Source organism: Colletotrichum tamarilloi (assembly GCF_030869305.1).
Source record: "Colletotrichum tamarilloi strain Tom-12 chromosome Unknown Scaffold_5.1, whole genome shotgun sequence".
In the NCBI taxonomy this organism is placed as follows: domain Eukaryota; kingdom Fungi; phylum Ascomycota; class Sordariomycetes; order Glomerellales; family Glomerellaceae; genus Colletotrichum; species Colletotrichum tamarilloi.
Genome location: NW_026849388.1, coordinates 174,149 through 192,092, shown reverse-complemented (window position 1 = coordinate 192,092; position 17,944 = coordinate 174,149). Strand labels below are relative to the sequence as shown.

The 17,944-nt window shown below is 53.9% G+C and overlaps 3 protein-coding genes across 3 annotated transcripts; 2 read left to right on the top strand and 1 right to left on the bottom strand.

The window, feature by feature from the left end:
- Window positions 1-5,328: 5,328 nt before the first annotated feature.
- Window positions 5,329-5,802, bottom strand: CTAM01_02161 (uncharacterized protein; the record flags this gene model as incomplete). The annotated part of the gene is made up of 1 exon (XM_060518200.1): window positions 5,329-5,802. The coding sequence occupies one exon, from the start codon at window positions 5,800-5,802 to the stop codon at window positions 5,329-5,331; it is 474 nt and encodes a 157-aa protein (XP_060386833.1).
- Window positions 5,803-7,765: 1,963 nt separating this feature from the next.
- Window positions 7,766-8,096, top strand: CTAM01_02160 (uncharacterized protein; the record flags this gene model as incomplete). Its single annotated transcript, XM_060518199.1, has 2 exons — window positions 7,766-7,827; window positions 7,970-8,096. 2 exons carry the CDS (start codon window positions 7,766-7,768, stop codon window positions 8,094-8,096), a joined length of 189 nt encoding a protein of 62 aa, XP_060386832.1.
- Window positions 8,097-10,890: 2,794 nt separating this feature from the next.
- On the top strand, window positions 10,891-17,244 carry CTAM01_02159 (uncharacterized protein; the record flags this gene model as incomplete). The annotated part of the gene is made up of 2 exons (XM_060518198.1): window positions 10,891-11,014; window positions 17,174-17,244. 2 exons carry the CDS (start codon window positions 10,891-10,893, stop codon window positions 17,242-17,244), a joined length of 195 nt encoding a protein of 64 aa, XP_060386831.1.
- Between the last annotated feature and the right edge of the window lie 700 nt (window positions 17,245-17,944).

Below are 17,944 nucleotides of genomic sequence, written 5' to 3'. Positions count from 1 at the left end.
AGTAAGCCGTTAACTCTGGTAACTCAAACTCTCACCCAATGGCGACCGGAGACGAGACAAAGAGGCCGAAAAACGCTTGCCAATCTCGTTACGCTCTCCTTTCTTCACTCTCACTCTCACTCTCTCACTCATCCTTCATCCGAATATCAAGGAGATAAGGAGCCAATTTAGAAAAATGACCGATAAACCAGGCAGAAACCTTCGTTCCGGCTTAGCCATGAAGAAAAGAGCGAGAAAATGAGAGAGACAGCAGAAGGAGACATGTTTCGCGGTTTCGGGGCCAAGTCCGCCTTCCCTGTTTCCCGACCCCCCCCCCCCCCCTCCTCCAAAGCCCGCCAACCCGTGCTCAATCTCTCACTTCTTCAGCGCACAACAGCAGCAGCAGACGCAGTATGCGTAGCCTGTAGGTACAATGCTGGAACTTCGGACACTGAGAGAGGGAGAGAGAGAGAGAATGAGACAGGGAACAGGCGAGGAGGACAGGTACAGCCAGGGCTTACAGAGTAGGACCTCCGCCGGAAGAGACCTTGAAGCTGTCTGTCTGCAAAGCCATTACTAGCGAAAGACCTTCGCCTTCAGGGACAAGGGCTCTACGAGCGGAAAGGGAAGAGGAAGGGGGGTGTCGCCCGAGAAAGTCTTTGCCAAGAACCAAACCTCCGGCAGGGGTGGGAGAGCATCCGCACCCGAAGGCAAAAAAAGGGATGCGGGCCTACTGCAGGCCCATGGTCGCCGGGGTCCCCCCTTTGGCTCCGAGCTGGCCGCTTCTGGGGCACACACCTTTTCTTCTCAGTGTCTCTTCTTCTCCCACTCTGCCCCTCTGCTCGAGGTACGTAACTTGTCTCCCTGCTCGCTCTCTGTCTCCTCCACCGCAAACTGAGGAAAAAAGAAGACCAGTTTCTCACCCCCCTGACCACCGTCGTGGTGGTTGTCTGCTCAGTGCTGCCGACCCATCCCAGGCCCAGGATAAGGTATTAGGTAGGGTTGTCCAAGAGAATGGAGACGGCATGAGAAGCCGCAGTGACAGGTAGCGAAGGTGGTGGGGTGAAGAGCGAGGATGGTGTGTCATGTTGCATGTGTCGACCTGATGCTCCCTTTTTCGATGCTCGTTCTATCGATGTGTGTACGGAGCAATAAGAGCATAACTCGTGAGGGAGTATTGGCATACTGGAGGATGGTGGATGGATGACATGTTGTAAGCTTTGAGACTGACGTAGTGCGCCTCAGTCAAGCCCGTGAAGCTAGTGATCAAGCCGTCTCGAGAGGACTGGAGGCGGAAGATGACAGTCCAAGTAAGCATCTGCAGCTCAGGCCGAATTGAGGATGCTGTCCTCGTGTGAAGATTCTGTCCTGCCGCCTGCCACCTTTTGCACTGCATGGTCGCACAAACTCCGGTGGGGAGGGATGAGATATGTTACAGCCGCAGAGGAGAGATTCGGCCCCGGCTCGTCACAAAGTGTAGATTCCGGCAAGGTATCGATCGAATCCTTCACTGACTGGACCACCGCCTTACTCGATTCTGAAATGCGTATCGACCTTCTCCTCTCAACCCACACTTTGTTGGAAGGGCTCTGCCCACAAAACTCTTGGGAGTCGGGACTTATGCCCTGTGTCTGTTGCCGCCACAATCCGATTGCCTGCCAAAACTGAGTGGCTCATCTCCTCCCCACTTCCTTGTGCAGGACTGTATGGATAGTCTGTACTCTCTACGGATACCGCAAGCTTTTAGAGTTTGACCAGGAATCTGCAGACGTGTGGCATCGTCATGTCATGTCAGCGCTGCCAAATCGCAGCCGCCCTTCGCTACGCAGCGTAATGCTTCTTCCTTGCGTCGCATCCTCGTCCTTCAGCCCGTCTATCGATGCAAGCTTGTCGCAGCTGCACTAGACTGCATCCCGCATGCCAGATGACAGACAAGAAAGCTTCTTGTCCTTGTTTGATCGTGATCCGCCTTCCCCGTGGAGTAGCGTAACTTCGCGGCGTCTTCTAGTTGTCCAAGCCGATGTGCTACGTAAATCCTTTCGCGCCTTTCGAGTTTCCAGGCGTCCCTTGACTCTTGAGTCGTCTCATGGTTTGTTGCCCCAGTCTTAAGCTCTGCAAAGCCTCGAGGCCGCGTCGGTAACCCATTGGAAAGCGGCTCTTGTTGACGAAGCGTATTTCGATCAGCCCGCAACGGAAGGAAATTTTATCGTGACAGGTCTCGTACCCAGCAAACAAGCATCTAGGTTATTGACGCCCGGCAGCTGCACGCCCACATTCCAAGCTCTTATGGAGAAGGCTTGTCCCTGAGCTTGAGCTTGAAATAGAAAGAAAGATTAGGATAAAGGAAAAAAGAAGAAGAAAAGCGCTCATGAGCTTACCAATGGTCCCCTCATGTGCCCCTCCTGATCTCCATCTGTAGTTGTTAAGATGTCAGTGCCGTACGTACCGCTTCGACGACTGCAATGCTGTCGTCAACTTCGCAGGTGGAGGCTTCGCCCCTCATATGAACATGGCCCCTCCATGTCTGGTTACATTCAAACACATCAATCACCGGGTGTCTGTGGCAGCATACTCCGCCAAACGCGTGGTCTCGACAAGAGCCGTCAACGACAGCTGCATGCCGGAGTTACATCTGCCAAACCATTGCAGTGCAAATGGAGAGGCCACAGTCCAGGCTTGGGTCAGGCCAACCGTAGCCGACGCTGTTTTTTTTGCCCACTTGAGCCTGCGGTGCTGACCGCCCTGGTATCTCGTCCCTAGCTCTCTTATCACTGGGCCCAGTCTGGTTGCAAGCCCCTGCTCGTTGGAGACTTGCCGACATTGTTAGCCCCCAAGAAACAAACTCGATTGCTCTCCCACCCTGGCGTTGGGGGACGTAAGTACCGCAGTACCCTTTGTCATCATCTATGGCGGTGACAACTCTGTACTCATGCGCCGCCTGGCACCGAAGAGGGCTGCAATATGGCCCGCGTTGTTTCAAGAGTGCAGCTCGGAATGGACATGTCTTGTTAGCCACCCTAGGATTTAGCCCTCCTCATACATACTGACACACTGCCTCAACATCGCCCAGGGGGCCTACAGTCGTTGGAGCTCTTCTCCATGAAGCCCACGAGAGGAGTCAAACAAAAGTAGCACTGGCTTTGTGGGATTTACCTCTCTTCGATCCCTGTCAGATGAAAATTGCCCTCCCCTCTCTGGCTCAAGATGCTGTCACGAATCGGAACGAATAGCTCCCGTCTCCCCAGGACAAGGCATCGTTGCCAGCTTGCAGAATCGCAACGGGGTCGCTAGTAGGGTCTGGGCTACATTGCCATGGCCATAAAGTCGAATTTCATCAAGAATATACGCCGACTGAAAGTACACTTGACGTCCTCTGATTGAATGAGAGGCCTCTCAGCGAAGACAAATGATCGATGATGCGCCTTTGATGGGCCTTGACCGGCGAAGATGACCTAACACTATGGGAAAGTCGATTCGTAGCTGTGCTGAAAGCAATGGGTAGATTGTTGAAGGTGGAATAAACAACTTGGAACGGTTGCAACCGTCCCGCGCCGCACCAAATTCTTCACCAAGGTAAGGCAGGGGAATCCATGCTATTTGTCAATCATCCTCAATGCCCAAGCAGGGCCCCACGGCAGCTCTGTTTTCACCTAAGCCAGCGCGGCCATCAACCCTCCTCAAGGACGTGCAAGGGGTACATTGGCATGACCTTTGAGCCCTCCATACCTTAAGCAGACCGTCTCTCATACCGGCTCGCATCCGAAGTGGTGTTCCGAACAGGGGCTTGCTTCGTGGAGGGTCTGATAATGGAGATGCCGTGATTTCGTCAAGCACCTCGCTACTCCGTGAGGTATCCAGAACTTGACTCGATCGGTGCAGCTGTCCCCTGTAGCTTGCGCCTCTCTAGACGTACCAAAGCTGGGAAAAAAGGGGTCCATGTAGGCCGAGTGCGGCATGTAATCTGCAAGATATTTCAACAGTGGCGGACGTGTGTTGAAAGTCGGGCTGATGCTTTGGACTTGTCATGGTCAAGCTGACCACTTTTCGCAAGTCGCAAGTCCATGGGTCTTGAACTCAAATGCCAATTTCTCAGGGGTGAGCTTGAAGGCTAGGCTGACAGCCCTAACAGTACCATATATCGCCTGTCGCGTTCCATCGCCCTAGGCTAACATTCACTTCCTTTGGATGGCCTCATTTAATCGTTGTCGTTAGTGTCAAGCCATCTGAATCTGCGGATCATCATGTCGTTCGGTCCGTTTTAGTTCAAGCTTCGATGGCCTAGAGTTACCCCAGACTCTAGGTCTCTGGATTGGGCAAAGGCTGTAATATCCTGGCCGGCCACCAATGATAAGTCAGATTTGGTGCTCATTTGAGAACCTCTCATTCATGCTCTCGGCCATGGTATACCAACGGGTTGTCTACTAAGCGGCACCAGGGCAGCTGCTGATAGATTGTGTGGAACTCAGTCGCAAACTGCTGCTGTCGTAATCGCACGTCAGCGCTTCCTCACTCGCGCCGCTAGGAGCATGGATTCGTGCGTTTGACCCAACGCTATGATTAAGCCTCTCGTTGCTTTTTTCGTTTGCTGCCGAAGAACCCCATCACGCACTACCTATCACCGCGGCCACATCCCGTCGCTGGGTGGGCGTTAAAGTTGCATGGGCCATAACGGGGGCTGTCAATGGCTTGTCCCAGTGCCTCTGTCGAAGATTTCTTGTCCTTTTCCCCTCCAAAACTACACAGTCCGTCTGTCACCAGTCTCAAAGACGAGTTGTGATAGAACAATAGCAACAGTTTTAGGCATTGAATGCTCCGGAGGCTTGTCGGTCATAAACCATACTTTTGATAAGCACAATCTCCCTTAGGAGTCCGGGCTTATCGAAATCGCAGCTACTCTCGATATTTGAAGTTTAAAATAAGCACTGTCAAGTCAGAGTCACTTCGTCGAGCAGCCACAGACGCATTCTCCGCCCGACCAGATATGTTGGCGCAAACAGCGGCTTAGACTCGTCGTTTCCCCTGTTCGTCTTCCCGTCGTACGTTGGATCTGCATCTGAGAAGTCGCAGGCGACAGCTACTTGTTAGAGACTAATCGAGAGTCGTCCTACAGTAGATTTTCGACAGTACGGATAGGTGCTCGTGCGCAGCAGGCGGGTGGTGTGAGGCGGTGGGCTATGATAGGTTGCAAAGGAGCGGCTCACCCAATGGCGACCTTTCTTCGCCTGGTGGTGGCCTGCCTTATCAACCCTAGCTACACATCGCGGCCTTGCCCTCCTGACAGGAGTTGATGGCATGCTAAGGCCCCCGTTCCGATGGAGCCCATTGGCAGTTCCTTGCAGGTTAGGTCCTCTATTCGTAAGAGGTCGGGGCTTTGAGAAGCAGGCCGACCCTAGTGCACAGGGATGATAGCGCAATGCGGGATTCGACGAAGAGGTGCCGGGGAACCATACTTCGGAGCCGGAGCTGTTGCTGGTGGAGAGCTGAGAGAGCCTTGGCCAAAACTGGGCCATTGGAGATTGCCATGCACGTCAGTCGCAACCGAGCCAGCAAGGCAAAGATGTTTGTGCGAAGGCAAGATATCGTCGCCGAGGCCCCAACGACTGTTGAAGATGACCCGGCACCGTTGACTTCCAGCCCAGTCGCGAAAAATGATATTATCTCGCCTGAAAACTCCCATGCCATGTTGCCTAGCGCCTTGATGTGTGCAGGTACTCTCTCTCTATGAGGCTCTCGGGTCTTGCTGCTACCGAGAGAGCAGTTCGGGCATGGGATGGTGGTGCGGCAGACATAGCGGCCCAAGAAGTACTTCTTTTGGTACGCCATGCTATCAGACCGGGCGTCACGGCAAGAACGGCCCCGGCCGGCCGGCCCCGGCACTCAACGAGGTTTAATAGCGTCAAAAGGAGGTACAGACGTCTAGATGCCTCGACAATGGCCTCCAATGTACCACCCACAGCCCGATAGCGTAGGAGACGAAGCGGCTTTTGCTTGAGAAGGGTGTGTATAGTGCGCTGGGCGACGAGGTGGAGCGCAGATGGTGAAGTGTAACACGCATCACTTGACAACCTAGCAGATCCAGGGTAAGAAAGATGCTCTCCCACTCCGTCGTCAACAACACGGTGAAGACCCGAGAGCAGGTAGGTGGGGTGGTGTGGGATAACTATCCCGTTGGATGACACCCTTATGCGTAATGAAAAGGGTTGTCGATCAATTGAGTTGGAGACCTAAAGAGCGGTGGGAACAAGATGGTGCACGGGCGGAGGGGCCGAAGGCGATGTTGAGGGTCGTCGGTCGTGTATTCGCGCTCTAGGTCCTAAGTTCGCGATGTTCGTTGATGGTTGCGTATTGAAGGGCGGAGGCGGGAAGCGGGAGGGCAAGTCGGACCAGACACGGGACAGAAGCCAGGGATTTGGCGGCTGGCACATATGTTTTGGGGCCAAGTAAAACGTGGCAATGGAGGGGGGGGGGGGGGGGGGGAGGGGGGGGGGGGGGGGGGGGGGAGGGAGGGGGGGGGGGGGAGGAGGGGGGGGGGGGGGGGGTGGGGGGGTGGGGGGGGGGGGGGGGGAGGGGGGGGGGGGGGGGGGGGGGGGGGGGGGGGGGGGGAAGACAAGCATCATGGTCGTCGCCTGTGTTTCCTGTGGTGTATTGTGGTGGTGCATGGGCTTCGCCTCTCCCCCCGGGATTGAAGAAATAAATCCTATCAAGATGGACGTTGTTGACGTTTCAACGTGGCTCGTGACTCTTGACTCTACGAGACTGACTCAACTCAGAAAGGCACGCATCTGCGTCCTTGCCTTCTTGCTCCAAAAATGGCTGCGATGCAAGGAAACCAAGGCAGGTGCTCCGAAGGCAGTCACCTTCTCTTGATGCCGGAGTGGGAAGGCACGGCTTCATTTACTTAACCGCACCTACAAGAGCTCTGCGCTTGGAGGTGATCATGATCCTCCTTTTCACTGTTTTGTACCCTTTCCGTCTGCTGTTGCTTCCATTTCTTTGAAAATTATCTTTCGGGAACCACCTGCATCAACAGAAACGCAATTGCCATCACAAGTTCTTCGAGTGCCGGTGGGAGAGGAGGTCTGACTTACATACCTTCTCTCTTGCCTTATTTCGCTCCTGCCGTATTACTGTGCCGTGTGTGCCTCTCGACTTTACCCGCATTGATCTGTCCCTGAGCCGTGCATACCCTCTTCTGAGTGATCCATCTATTGGTGGGCGATGTCATTCTTAACCCCACATTGGGCCGAAAAGGGTCAGAGTCTTTCCTTCCCTCGGTTCCTTGCAGCAAGGCACACAATGGAAGGCAAGCGGGAAAGCACGACAAGAGCATTCTCGACCTCTCTGCTTCACCGCCCTCGGGCTGCCCCAACCCTCCCACGCTTTCCCACGCTTTTCCACCACCCCCAAAATCTGACTGAGCAAATCATCATCGTCCAATTGACCCCACATGATGTGAAGACTGTAACGCCTCCCACGCATCTACAAAGTATTCCATCGCGTCGCATCACCAGGAAAAGCCCTCAGAGTGTCACCGAACCAGACTTTGTCATCTTTTGGTTCGAAACATCTGCAGGTGGGCTACCTTATGTTACTATTTCTTCCACAAACGTCTTGACCGTCTTTGTGATAATCTGCAGACGCCACTTGTGGCTCTCCTCATGTGGCGTTGTGCAGCAGCAGCAGCAGCACCTCCACATTATGCCGTTAGGTACCCCTGGCCCCTCTCAGATCAGACAAGAAATTCCCGAATGCTACCAAGAGCCCCTCTCGATTGTCTACCTGCATCATGTATCGTCAGATAGTCAAGTCTTTCAACCACATTACGCTCAACTCTGGCTCAATACTCTACTGCGTACTCCTTACCACATGGTGATTGACCATTTCTTCTCCCCATCCACCTATTCCCGTCCCGTCTCCATGGCTTGTGGACTGACACCAACATCCACCACCACCTCCTCCCCTTCTCCAGTTTACCGCTGTTCTCTAACCATTGCTTGCGCACAGACCTACGCCTCTTCCTCTCGATCCAGGCACGAAGAGAGTTGAAAAAGGGGGGGGAAGAGAAAAAGGGTCACTACGTTCGGTCGCGAGTGGGTGATCTGCGACCAAGATGCTGACGAAACGTGGCTGACATGCCTGGCCTGTCTCTGCTTGTTAACCGGCCCTCCACTGCTCGTCCTGATGTGTGCAGCGTGCGGCGTGCCTGGCTTCCTGCCCGTGCCACCGGCCGATTGTGGGGGTTGCATTCTACATGGACTCAATCACCATTCGCGTCCAATCTTCAGTCCCGAATCCTGAATACTAGAACGAATCTGACAAGCAAATCGCACTTCCTCGACCGGTAGAGACAGCCCACTTGCAGACTCACCTACTTGCAAGTGTCTATCATGCAAGCCAGTGTATTCGGATCACACTGGAATCCAGTGCGGATAAAAGTCTCCTAAATTCCTAGCGGTCATTCCGCCGTATGTACCCTATCCCATACCCTGACGTTGCCAGCCTCTCGTCCAAAGAGGTAAAGAACCCGCAGAGGAAGTGGCTAGACTCGAAGGAATGAATCGTTTAGGTCGTTACGGATACTGAACGAACACAGTACGGTAGTCCCTCGTACCACTTTTTCTTAACGCAATTCGACAGTTGGACCGGCGAGGTGTGCCTCGGTCACGTCCAGGCCATCCCAATGGGGTAACAAATCCATGAGGGGAACTACTGCAGGTGCTAAGCTTGTCCCACTGGTGGTGCAGTTCCTTGATTTTGCGTCGCATGGCAATTGCTCCGGCTACCACATCAAACGCCCAGAACGCACCGCAGACAATGACCGCAAGGCTCAATCAACGGCCTACCCTTCGGACTCTGGTGCCTGAGAATCTTACTTCTGGGTGATATACACTGGATAGTCCGCAACGGGAAATGCCGTATGCCGTCTGGCCCTGGTCTGGTGACTGAAAGTTGACGAAAGTCGTCACGCCACAAGGGGCAGGTCCCTTCAACTTCATCCGCAATGAGGGGCATGGTGTGTGCAATTGCCATACTATCAAGTAGAACAACACGAACTCGTGCAATCGGGTACGCAGGTTCATGCTCACTCGGATTAGGCGATAGGTGCGGTAAGAAGATACGGCAAAGCAGACACACACACAGACACACACACCTACACGTACACGAACACGCATACACCATCAGCACTTCGTGTATACGATGATACCTGTGTTCATTGTTAGTGGCTTGCTCTGGCCTGAGAGTCTGGGACGCACGCTGGCATTGCTGGCACACACCATCAACACCTGCTAGACTTGCCACTTATTACAAACGGGGAAAGAATTCTGGTGAAATCCCAATCAGGACTACCGTTCACCTGCGCCTTTCGTTCCAGCCCTGGAGGCAATTGTTCAGCTACGAGACTAAACAGGATCATCATGGGTCCCTAGGATCAAGTCTCGAATGACGAAGATGAGCATCATGAGCAAGGCAAAAAAGAGAAGAACCGGCGAAGACTTTAGCCCACTGGCCCTCACGTGGGAGTGATGATCGTCCGGGATAAAACGTGGGACCTATTCTAGGTTCGGTCTTGGAAAGCCCCATGTGGCTGCTGCTAGTGTAAAACAGCAGTTCAGCTGAAAGCCTGGCGGTCTTGCTGCGTGGCTGGACCCAAGTTTGTTTGACTAACACCTTGCGAAATGACCTGAATGGGTTGGTTTTCTTTCCGTACCATGGACACTGGTGTCTCGAGGCCTTGTCACTGGTGGCCCTGTCCATTGGTGAGAATGGAACAAGATGAAATTGAAGACCGAGAAGTGCGAGGTCAGTGTTCGTACTAGCCTTTCTATCAACACCATGATTCTATCCGTATCTGGGGTCCCTCCTCGACTTCCCAGCCACCGCCGGGCCTGCTTGCGAGCTTGAGGATAAATGGCTCGCCGGCGTGAGAGATGCTGCAGATTGCCAGACTGAGGTGCAGGCCGCAGTCGGGGGATGTGGAGCACCGGTGAGCTCCCACTCGTTCCAGAATCCAGCGGGCCAATGAGCAAACCCCGTAGAATCACTTCATCTGAAACGGGGTCGAAACGGGACGTATCTTTTCTATGGACATGTTCAAGTTCACTGTTCTGGTCGATTTTAGTCCCGTCATCCATCACATCACCCGGTTATTTGTCTTAATCTTACTTCCAGGATATTCTATGAGAATGGTACGTACTGTGAGCTGTCGAGATACTTACCTTAGGTACCTTACTGCGTACGGAGTAACGTAGAGTAAGTACCGTATTACCTAAGTCCCCATAAATACGTCTCGTGCCGGGCCTACAGAGCTTACTTGACTTACCAAGGTACCTTAAAGGGGCTCAACAACTGCCTAACAGTCTGTATGCAGATAAATTGGGAAAAAGACGAACCTTAAGCCGTCGTGACCGCCTTACTGAAAAGTAGAGATATCACCGGCAACTATCAACTGGAAGGAAAGAGGAGGGAAGTGCTTACTACGTGCAGGCTCAACTACGCCTAGGCCCGCTACCTACCTTACATAGAATTTCTGTTAGACGCAGCTTCCCAAGGCAGTACTTGCCACAGAACCCCCCTCATCCTCTTCCTGCATGGAGCGGGCAACCAGCGGCTTCTTCCCCGAGGCCACCAACGTGATGGAAACCACCGGATCCCCAACTACCCATGACACTGCTTGACAACCTCACACACCACCACCACCACCACCACCATGATCACTATCTCCGCGACCGACCCGGGCACCATCCTCTCCCCTTTTGCTCGGGACAGACCGCAGACTGTCCCTCTTCGACTTTGATGACTGTCTGTTCACTGCATAGGCGAGGCCCACCATTGTGCCGTGCCGTGCGTCTCCTGGAAATAACTAGACCCGCCAGTGACAGACAATGATCCATCATTCGAAATGCCCAAGATATGGACACCGCCGGGCCAGACACTACCAAGAACGAGTCGAATCAATGTCCACACGATATCGTCGACACCGTCTACGAAGGCGAAGCCTCTTCGTTCGTCATCACGGCTGCACCGCCCCGTCATGGTTAGCTCTCTTACTATCTTCGTCGGGGTTCAGGAACGTGGCGAGCAGAAAATTGATCCCTCGAGACATGACGCCACAAACACCAGATCGGTCTTGGGGAACGGGGCCCGCGAACAGACCTCCCAGGCTACTCGCGGCCGCAGCCAAGAATCTTGCCTCTAGACTCGGATCTATACCCGTCTCTTCTAGACTCAACAACTGTCTCTCCCAAACTACAGGCGTATATGCGACAGCTACGCGGTTTACTTTCAGAGCACGGCAATGCTTGGCACACGGCACCTGTCCAGCCGTTCACATCCGAAAAAGAGCAGGTCTCAACAAACTTCATATGATTCTTGGCTCCATAGCCACGATACAAGTTCCATGAGCGCAAGTATTCGCTGCTCACCATGGGTCGTTCACGTCTCCACCGTCAGACACGTCTCGACAACAGTTTCCATCACATAGATGACATGGCATTTGTCAGTCACCTCTCAAACATCACATCACTCACACAAGTAGAGTGCAACTGTGGCTTTGCACTGCTATCGAAACACTGCCCGATCTGCGACGGCCACTACCACAGACCATGCGTTCGCCTCTACAAGTACTGTGTGAAAGGGCGTGCATTAGCTTGAGGTGGACGCAACTCCGGCACCCGGTCTCAACAGCAAACTTTACGCCGTCCATGTCGACCCGAACCATACCAAGGACTTGCTGCACCCGTCTGGGGAACAAATCGCCCAAAGATCGCCATATTGAAATCCTTAGCACATTGCCAGTCCAAGTTCTTGGTCCCAGAAGGGATGCTTACTAGACTGAACCGTTGAATCTCGTCTATCACCTACGTATGCTCCGTTCGTACGGATACACGAGGAACCAGAGCTGGAAACCTTTCAGGAAGCGGCCTGCCCTACACAGCGCGCGCAATGCGGCCCGGCAGCCCATTGCAAGCAGTTTTCTATTCTTCCCCTAGGCCATTTTCACGGATCATCGTCGAACGTGCTCTACTTCTTATCTCCGCCCACCTACTTGTCGCATATCCGTCCAGATTCCTGGTCACCGTATCATGCCATCATTGCAGAGTAGACATGGGAGACTGACTGCATTCCGCAATACATTGATCGGATGAAGAATCTTCACCTGGCAATCACGGTTGCGCCGAGGTGGTATTCATTTTCCACGAGCTTCAGAGGCCCGCCATTGTCGGCCGGGGGGGGGGGGGGCATGAACCTTAGCATTCACCACATATAGGGGTATCCGTACCTTCATGCGGGTTCCGCCCCTATGCAGGAACGACTAGTTCGGCCAATAGCTTTCACGCATCGAAGCCGGTGCCCCTTCAGCATCGGTGCCAGCCACACGCATTCGACTGGCCGTTTCACACTCTTCTTCATTTCAGAATAGACTAACGGCGCCGCAAACTGCAAACTTCTTTGGGGTCTCGAGTCTGACAAGAGACTTACATTCTTCGAGCAAAACACCTAAGTAACGTGATACTACGGGCGTCTTTCTGACATCGGAAACGGGTTTCAAGTAGTACGTTCGGCCCGGCCCCAATTGAGACCAGATCAACTCTCTGCGTTGCCCAGTATTCCGATGTTGATAGGCCCTACTGCCAGTCATCGTTGTCCCTCCCGTCTGGAAGGGAGCACCCCTTCTTTGCCTTGGATCTCCCTTGTTGGAGTGTTCGAGGGACCCAGGTCTGCCAGTGGGTGTATCCACATCTCATCCAGGCCTCCGCCAACTCAGGCTCTGGAATTCTGCTTCCGCAGAGATCGTCTTCCGCCCATCCCAAGTCTATCACCCAGGGGGGCTGGACAACTCCTGCGGCGCACGTCCTCTGCTATACGACCCTGCCAACGACTAGCTCGTCACCGCCCTGAACCCCCCAAGCTATCACGCCATTTTTCGTCTGCCGCGATGCTCTGGGATAACCTCTACGGCAGTATGCCTGCTCTACTCTCGCACGAATCTGGACAACCCTCGTAGGACATCTTCTCAAGCTCATACGGAGAGACCACACAAGTCCATCGCAATGGACTTGCGGCCCCAAGCATCTAATAGAGGTACCGACAGGCCGAAATGAAGAATCACCAAGTGATCAGTGGGATCCACGGGGCAAGACTTGCAGCTACGCTCAGTGACACGACTGACACGTCAATTCGTACCTGCCTCCATCTTTCTGCGTCTCCTTCATCACTATCTGCATGAATACGGAACCCAGTCAAGTACTGATTGGCCAAGGAAATGATTTCATACAATCTTTTACAGGGTCGCTCATGAGATATACAACACTCTGTCCTGGGTGTGCTTCTGATTTTTATCAAACGGAGGTTCTCTATGTCAGTGGCCCAGCGAGACCAATCACCAAAACAGACCCCGGATGGAGAGAACACTGAGAGAATTTATGAGCTCGCAAAAGATGCAGATGTCGCCATACAGGGCGTGTGACTCGCGATGTCCACTCGCACCAATTGGTAGGACTTGACGAGGGGCTCTCGCGATGGGCTGAGCTGACGATAGAGATACTCGCACCACGTGCCATCGCTGGGTCCATGTGGGGATGCTTTAAGAGAATTGGGGTATCAGACGAGAGCATTCCATGTCTCTCGTCGAGTAAAGACAACTCAGAGCGTTGCTTTCTCGGTTTCGGCGGAAATCTCTGTGCCAGAAACGCTGGAGAGGGAAAGCGTAATAGATTTCCACGCTTCGCCAGGACTAAGTTGTTCCTTTGCCGCGTATTCTCGAGGCTGTGACCGAATTACCGGTTGTTACACGGAGTATTGAGCCGTGGTTTCCAGCGCGGGCCACCCAGCACCGAAGATAACCCTTGTTGGGGATGGGGAAATTGGACACGGACGCATCGGACTTGCTCCAAATTTCGCCGCCACGATCCGGAGACATGGACCTGAAGAAGATTAAGAAAGAAGAATACACTGGGTCTCACGAGATTCCAATCTTCTCGAAGCTATATCTGGCGTGATGGCCAACCTGAATACCAGACGACTGGGAATTGTCCAGAGAAATGATTGGGGAAGCGTTGAGAGAAACTCGTCATATTGCATTCAAAAAGACCCGACAGGACCAAGAGGATAATCACAACCCTTTCTCTCATGATATGCCGACACCGTCACTCCGCCGCAGTCGGAGTCTCTACGGGTTCGTGTGGGCAGAAGAACAGAATATACCCTGATGAAACATGGATCGTCGGCGAGCGCAGGCCGCAGGCATGCCTGGGGTTTTCTCTCGTGGTCCGTGGCTGTATCTGTACCTGAAGATCACTTCTCAAACAGACAACTCGAGGCTTTAGTTCGCTGGGATTGACCTGGCCGCACGGAAACTCATCATCAACATCGCAATGAAGTTAAACGATAACCTCAAACTCCAAAGCCGAGTGCGAACTTCTATCCTAGTCACCGGACGAATATTCGTTGAATCGCTCGTTGCCGGCACGTTATCAAAGGACAAAAAAAGGTTTAGATATTTCGGGTTTGGAGAGCCGCTAGACTATAATGGCGGCCGCAAAATCTAGGCATCAAGGATCAAGCCCGCAGTCTGGTCAAACGGACTGTGGAAGAGACCGGCACCGAAGTATATCGGGCCAGCATGTCGTCCAAACTGGCTTCAAAGAGATCTTCGTATGGTCGGAGACGCCATCCTAGGCAACCCCTCAGCAATCAAAGAGTGCCAATTCATTTAGGCTGGTGGACCTTGGTGCTTGACAGACAAGTTCAGCAACTGGCCCAGGCTTATTTCATCCGTGAGTGCACATCAAACGTTGACAGCAACCCCCTTGGCCTTTTACGTCTGCTCTAGGTATCCGCCGTGGCATTGTCTCCTTTTCAATGTAACCCGGTCCTGGGCACTGAGCTATCCCAGGGCAACGTTGAACTGCATGTGGGGGTTTCGATTTTCGAAGCCCACTTCCCTCTGCCGTGCTGAACATTGTACGGATACTGCGTACACAGTAGACGAGCATTACCGGACGGAAATGCTGGAGATAGGTACTTTTCCTCGACATGACCTCTTCTATGGATCAGCCATGAACCCCTCGCAAGGATAGGCACTCATGTGTCCAGCGCCATGGCCACAAGCTGACAGGTAAGTTTTCATGGTTCAAGGGTTACGAATTTCTATCTACGAGAAAGAGCGTCATGGCAAGCATGTTTGGCTTCAACGCACGACATGTAAGTATGGCCGTGGCCGGCAGGCACTGGGACAAGACGGTGCCTTTTTCGGGCTCGCTAGGGCGTGGATCCGGGGCATTCCTGGGTGAATCCCAGTGAAGCGCGTACAAGAACAGACATCGAATTACGGACACGGCGATATTGAACTATACGATGCCGCGGTGTTCCGAGACTGACGTTGAATTGGGCAACCGGCGGGAACGAGCAGCTTGAAATTGGCATATTCAACGAGAACGGATTTGTGGGCTCGCGGCAGTTGAACGTTGCCCAAGTCGGTTGTGAGCATTGTTGGTCAGAAGTGAGTTGTGAATGTGGCAAGCCATCAGAACGTCGCAAGCTAGGAAGGAGGATGCAAGGTTTTGCCGAAACCAACGCATCGCCTATTACAACGACAAAGTACGCCAACCAGAGCTGTCTATTGATGGCCAAGCAGCGATTGGATGTTGCCTTCGAACGTACACGCTGGTATCGATTTAGTGTACTCGAGCCGTCGTGCTTGGTCTGGAGTGGTGGTGACGTCGACCACAACCGTTGCAAAACTGCAGATTAGGGGGAGGGGAGCTCTTGTGGGCAGCACCCAGCCCAACAAGCCATGTCCAAATGGAGCGACACCCGGGAACTCGATTGGTCAGTCTGTTTGCTGGCTTCCCTTGAGCTGGGAACCTGACGTGCCTGGGCAGAGGATGAGGGAAATTTCCGATGCCGGTTGTGGCCGTGATCTCATCCAATGGCAAGGGGCAATGGCTGCCAACCGGGCAACACCAATCCCAAGCCAATGGAAACCGCTGCATCATCCCACGCCACGACCATCAAGCTGCCCTTGTGCGGCGTGCCAGCCCTGACCTGAGCCATGTCGACGGGCAGCAGGCAGTGAACAACGGCCCCCAGGGGACACACCAGGCCCGACTTGGCTTTCTCTGCTCACCTGTGCCGCGCAGTTCCATTCCTTCGGGTCTCTCGAAGGGGGCTGACAGCCGGACGGAGACAGAATACCTTACACAGTACCTTGCCGAGTGTCTAGTTGCCTCCTTTTGTCAGCCGCGACCCAGTTCTTTGCCTTCATTTTGAATCTCGCATCTGACTCCGGTGCTGGGCCTTGTTCGTCTTGAGCCGCTGGCCGTCAGGACTCAGAAGTCAGAAACCACTCAGCTTGCACCATCGACAAGCCTTGCCGGATCCTACCCCGGCCTCATCGGTCAAGGGCTTGCTATCCGTTTATGGCTTGCTTCAGGTCGTCACCTGAAGAATCGTCTTCTCACCCCGGCGAGGCAGGCAATGCCTGTCATGATCCGCCCTCATTTCCAACCGGATCCATTGACCGCCGCTCTCGCCTGACCTGACAGCGGGCTTTGCCGTCATTGCAGCAAACAGCGCAGCATGCCTTGCCCGGTGTGTTTCTTCTCGCCGTGAAATTGTGGCCTGAGCACGCGGTGCGACTGGCACACGAGGCCTGCTACCGACCACTGGATTCCAGGTTCACCTCACCGCGTTACCTTGAATGGGTATCAAGTTGGGAAATACAACGGTGATAACTGCAGCTCGGTTGCGAGTTGCGAGATGCGACTCTCAAGTCCCTACCAGACCGTGCCTCTTCCGTTGCCATGCTTCATACGCTGCCTGCCTGGACTCTGACCAGCTCGGGGGCCAGCCCCGGGACGTTGGCGGTTCTCCTCCCGCAGAGTTCTTCCCAGTCCACAGTCGCAACTGACTCGTTGTTTACGCGACCCTCCGCTAGCGGTGTCGCAGTGTCTCAACGAGAGTGAGAGATGGTTTCCACAGTATCACTGCTAGGGAATGGCGCTGCAGGCCGAGATGCACTAGTGGAAGCCCAAACACTTCTGCTTGGGAAGCAGGAATCCACCCCATGGGTCTCCGCCTCTGCGACATTATGTACACAGGTTGATGATCTCTTTGAGAAACAGCCCAGGGCCGGCGGCGTATGCCAAAAAACGAGGCGGTTCAGCGGCACAATTACACTCTTCTGTCTCAGACGCCCTGCCCAAGGGCGGCTGCTTCCAGTACACCACGGGCGCTACAGGCCGGTGGGTGAGCCTTGTCTAACGCGGCCGATGTATCATCAATGGAACCCGAAAGATACGAAGACCCCTCACTCCCACGCCAGTCCCTACTGTATTCCCTGACTTGCGACTCCATACTGGGACTAAGACGCTGTCAATGGCAACTCTCGCAAGTATCGGGCCGGCAAGTGCGCAAGTCATTAGTGCCAAGAGACGTCTGGCACTGATTCCCGACTCGGCAGGCAGCGCATTCAATGGACTTTGTTAGTCACCTCGCTCAAGTGGGCTACGGATACTAACGCAGCGTATCCTCACTATCGTAGCGAGGCTTCAACGGAGTTCCGGTGGCTAATCGTTCACGTGGGCCTGATACTCGTAATAAACGCCATTGACAAAGAGCCAACATAATAATCTGCACAGCACAATCTCCAGAGGCACCCAGATAGCAGAGAAATAGCTCCACGGCCGAGTCAAACACACATTTGAACAGACGCAGGGGAACTCAGCGGGCCCAAGACATCCGCAACGGTACATACGGCCATCGCAGACAGCGCGAAGTAACGCTGAGAGACTGCTGTCGAGGTGACCCACGACGAAGACACAAGGGATAATGGGATGGGATGGTGTTCGAGGAGGCTGGGGGAGGAGGATCCCTAACCCAGAGGCACCCTCGCTGCTTCTTTCACTGGCCAGTAGCCTGAAAGGGTCCTCCGTCCCCCGCACAATAGCTCCTAGCCAGGAAC